Below are 3,902 nucleotides of genomic sequence, written 5' to 3' on the forward strand. Positions count from 1 at the left end.
TAAATCACTTTACTGAAGGATCAAAAGTGATTAATGTCACTTTCAGTGTTTCAGGCCAGAAAAGTGTTGAGGGGATTTCTCACAGAGCCAGAGCTGCCAGTTTTGTAATCATAAAATGACATTTTCTGGCTTATTACCAAAAGCATGTCATAAGTTTGCAAGTCTTTTGTTTTGTCAGCAAATAAATAGGAGCAGATCCCCCTGCTCTCATCACACCCGTTTACAAGAACCTTTCAGTACCCACGAGCTGCTGGAAAAAGAAAGGTAATGTAACCACTAACACGTCAAATTCTTCAGGATGCTTTTATTCACGATTAAAATGTTTGAGATTTTTTAAGCTCTGCAATGAATACAAACTGTTGTAACTAAAAAGAAAACTTCTCTTTGACAGCAAAATCCAAGATGAAATTCATCGTGCTTGCAGCCTGCATCATTGGGATGGCTTTGTGTGCCCCTGTAAGAAAAACTTTATTTCTACATGCATTGTTTCTCTTTTCAGAAAAAACTGTAAAGAATTTTATCCAGTTAGAAATTAGTTTGATATTTAGAAAGGTTTTTATGGTATTGCAGTTTATTAGATTTCTTTATTTTTTTTAACTCGTCCGACAACAGTTTCGCTGTAAATATTTAATAAAAGACAGAAAAGATTTTATGCATTTAATTAAGAATAGATATTTTCTCTCTTACAGCCTCAGATGTATAAGGAGTTTGACATCCACTATGCTCCAGTTGAGGTATAGTAAAACAAAGCTGAGATCAGTTTTTGTATATCGTGACTCGCACACTCAAACACATGCAGAAAAGGAACATTTTACACATCTGACATCCCTGAAGGAGTTCAGCACATAGCTCTAACATTATATGTTCCAATGCTGATAATGTATTCTTAGTTGAACAGATGTATGATTTCCTCACTCTTTGAGTTGCTTGTATAATCCTGTAAAGATTTATTTTCTTGATGCACTTTCATAGGCTGCCCAGGCCATCCCTGCAGGAGCTGCAGTTGGAACCCTGGATGTTGTAAGAGCTCATTGCCATTGTTTTACATCATCTCAGGACATGTTTATACTCACTGTTCCTATACAGTATTTATGCCTGTTTTTATTTCCAGCTGCTGCCAGTTGACGGCCAGATGCATCTTATTGGAGGACCTGTGAGTGACACATCACAGCTTGATATCTTTGCAGGCTAACTATCAGTTATTAATTGTAGTAAGATATCAAAAAACCTGACTGAAAATATGGATTAAACTGACCGAAGACAGTCAAAAGACACAAACTGTTTTAGGGATTAATTATAAACAAAACATATGTGTGTGCATAAACTTGTACCTGAATGTGTTTTTACTGGAAGGTCCGTGGCTTCATTAAGCAGGAGATTCCCAAACCAAATGGTGAAAGTGAAGATGTGGTAAGTGTCTGCAGATTTGAATTTCTCTGAAAGAAAAAAAACATTGTGAGATTTTATTGAAATAATGATATTATTGCATTCTCATCTGCTTCAGTTCTATCCCTTTGGATTCAATGTGCCAGATCCTGCTGTAGCTGCCCCTGCTGCCCCAGCTGTTGCCGTTGCTCCTGCAGCTCCAGCTGCTCCAGCTGCTCCAGCAGCTCCTGCAGCTCCAGCTGCACCTGTTGTTGCTGTAAGACTAATTAACCATTTGCATGATGGACTATTTCAATTAATTTAGTCATCTGGAAAATGCCGACAGTACTATGTTGTTCTGTAAAGTCTTTTGTCTATAAACTGCAGTGGATATTTAAAAAAAAAAAAGAGTTGATGATGAGGGCAGAAGGTTCATTCCAATAAATAAGGATTGCGTCAGGGAGCTGTCTTCCATCTTGTTGAGCTGCTGGGAAACAGCAACACATCACATGACATATTGGAGTCTATCCTCACTGCTGACTCACCAGAAACCTCTGTCATTACAGGCTGCCAAACCCAGCGATGATGATGAGGATGAGGAGGACTGAAAATAACCCGAGTCAGCAGCATTTGCACTCGTGTACACAAACAGGTACTGTTTAGATTTGTGCTCACAAAGAAATTTAAGTATAAAATTGCAAAATCCTCCCAAAAGTTTTGATCAAATTGTCTCTGAGAATATGTGAAGAGCATGTATTAATCATGGTGGCTGTGTTTTTTTTTCATTTAAGGTGACTGAAGGTGTACAACCAACAGCGAGCTATGATGAAGATGACAAGTCAGCAAACCTTTTTTCTTGATCCTGAAAAAAAAAATTGGTGCTTTGCATTTTTGATGAGGTGAACTCTGATTATGGTGCTAAAGTTTAGTGATCACTGAAAGTATAAAAGTCCTTTGTTCTTTGCAACAGAAGTGGTGCCATGCTGTGAAAAACGATTGTGTTTTTCTGTCCCTTCTTGTGGTTTCACCATCAATTGTAATCAACAGCATGTTCTCTCAACCAAATTTTTAACCTATCTGCTTCATAATAAATGAAAATGATTCATTCATTTTTTGTTTCTTGGGTGTTTTTTTTTCTTTTTTTGAATATGTCTACAGTTGCATAATAAGTACCAAGTCATCAACAACAATCTGCATTTTGTGGCTTGTACATACCTTTGTGATGAATTTATCTGCAAATATTTTTTTAGTGTTTGCAAACAGTTAAAGCCCTACAGTTCTCTCCAACTTTTAGGGGTGAAATTACTCTTGGGCTCTGCAGCACATCATAATGATTATAACTGATGTATATAATTGGAAGACTTCTCATTTTCAAAGCCACAATTTTCCATCTGGTTGCAAACACAGTAAAACATGCACACTTGTTTTGACCCCACGGGATTTATTTAAGCACTTTCTTCAGGACTTTTAGATTAAACTTAGACAGAGACTTTACATAACTCGATTGTAACTTTAACACATATTTTTAGTAGGTTTGGTCTATTAGTTGTAAAAAACCTAAACAATAACAACAAAAAAGATCCAGCTGGCAAATTCATATACGATATAAACTATAAATAAAGCCAGGATAAAATCTTAGCACTGTCAGGACACAAACGCAGAGTAAATTGTAATTTATTACTTAACTTTGACAAGTCTAAACCAAAGTCCATTCAGTAATGTAACAATACTGGCCTGTTTCATACTCATAAAACTCCATCACATCCCAAAGGTGCTCTACTGGATTGAGAACTGGTGATTGCAGGGACCATTGGAATATAATCATGTCACTGCCATAACCTATTCTATTCTATTCTATTCTATTCTATTCTATTCTATTCTATTCTATTCTATTCTATTCAAGAAACCAATTGGAGGTAATATGATCTTTGTTACAGGTTACATTATCCTGGTGGAATGAGCTATAAGAAGATTTGTTGTTGCTGTAACAGCAATAGACATGGCCTGCATCAATACTCAGGTAGGCTGTGGAGTGTTAAATGGTCAATTGGTACCGAAGCACCCAAGCTGTGCTCAAAACATATCCCCTAAACCAGGGGTGTTAAGCTCCGATCCTCAAGTTCGACAAACCTTCAGGTTTTTGATGTATCCCTGCTCCAACAAACCTGACTCAAATTAATCAGTCATTCTAGCTTGTTTAATCCATTTAATGTAAGCCAGTCATGTTGGTGCAGGGACATGTCATACATCTGCAGGACAGCATCCCTCTAGGAGAGACTATGAAGACCCCTTCCCTACACCATTACACCACTCTGAACCTGAAGACTGAACCTGTGATCAAAAGCATGCTGTTAAGGCCAAGTTTTGATTCCAACTTCTGAATGCTGCCAAAATCAATACTCACTGGATCAGGCTAAAGTTTTTCATCTCATGTTGTCTAATTTTGGTGAGTCTGTGGGAATTGTAGGCTCATTTTCCTGCTCTTAATGAACAGGAGTGGCAACCAGTGTGGTCTTCTGTTGCAGTAGCCTATCTGC

General features: G+C 37.5%; 1 protein-coding gene across 1 annotated transcript; it reads left to right on the top strand.

Moving 5' to 3' along the window:
* Window positions 1-229: 229 nt before the first annotated feature.
* Window positions 230-2,418, top strand: scpp7 (secretory calcium-binding phosphoprotein 7). Its single transcript, XM_079264491.1, has 9 exons — window positions 230-264; window positions 392-456; window positions 690-734; window positions 973-1,020; window positions 1,112-1,153; window positions 1,354-1,410; window positions 1,505-1,642; window positions 1,932-2,017; window positions 2,157-2,418. The coding sequence occupies exons 2-8, from the start codon at window positions 403-405 to the stop codon at window positions 1,971-1,973; spliced, it is 426 nt and encodes a 141-aa protein (XP_079120617.1). The 5' UTR covers window positions 230-264; window positions 392-402; the 3' UTR covers window positions 1,974-2,017; window positions 2,157-2,418.
* The last annotated feature ends 1,484 nt before the right edge of the window (window positions 2,419-3,902 follow it).

Source organism: Telmatherina bonti (assembly GCF_933228915.1).
Source record: "Telmatherina bonti genome assembly, chromosome: 3".
NCBI classification, from domain to species: domain Eukaryota; kingdom Metazoa; phylum Chordata; class Actinopteri; order Atheriniformes; family Telmatherinidae; genus Telmatherina; species Telmatherina bonti.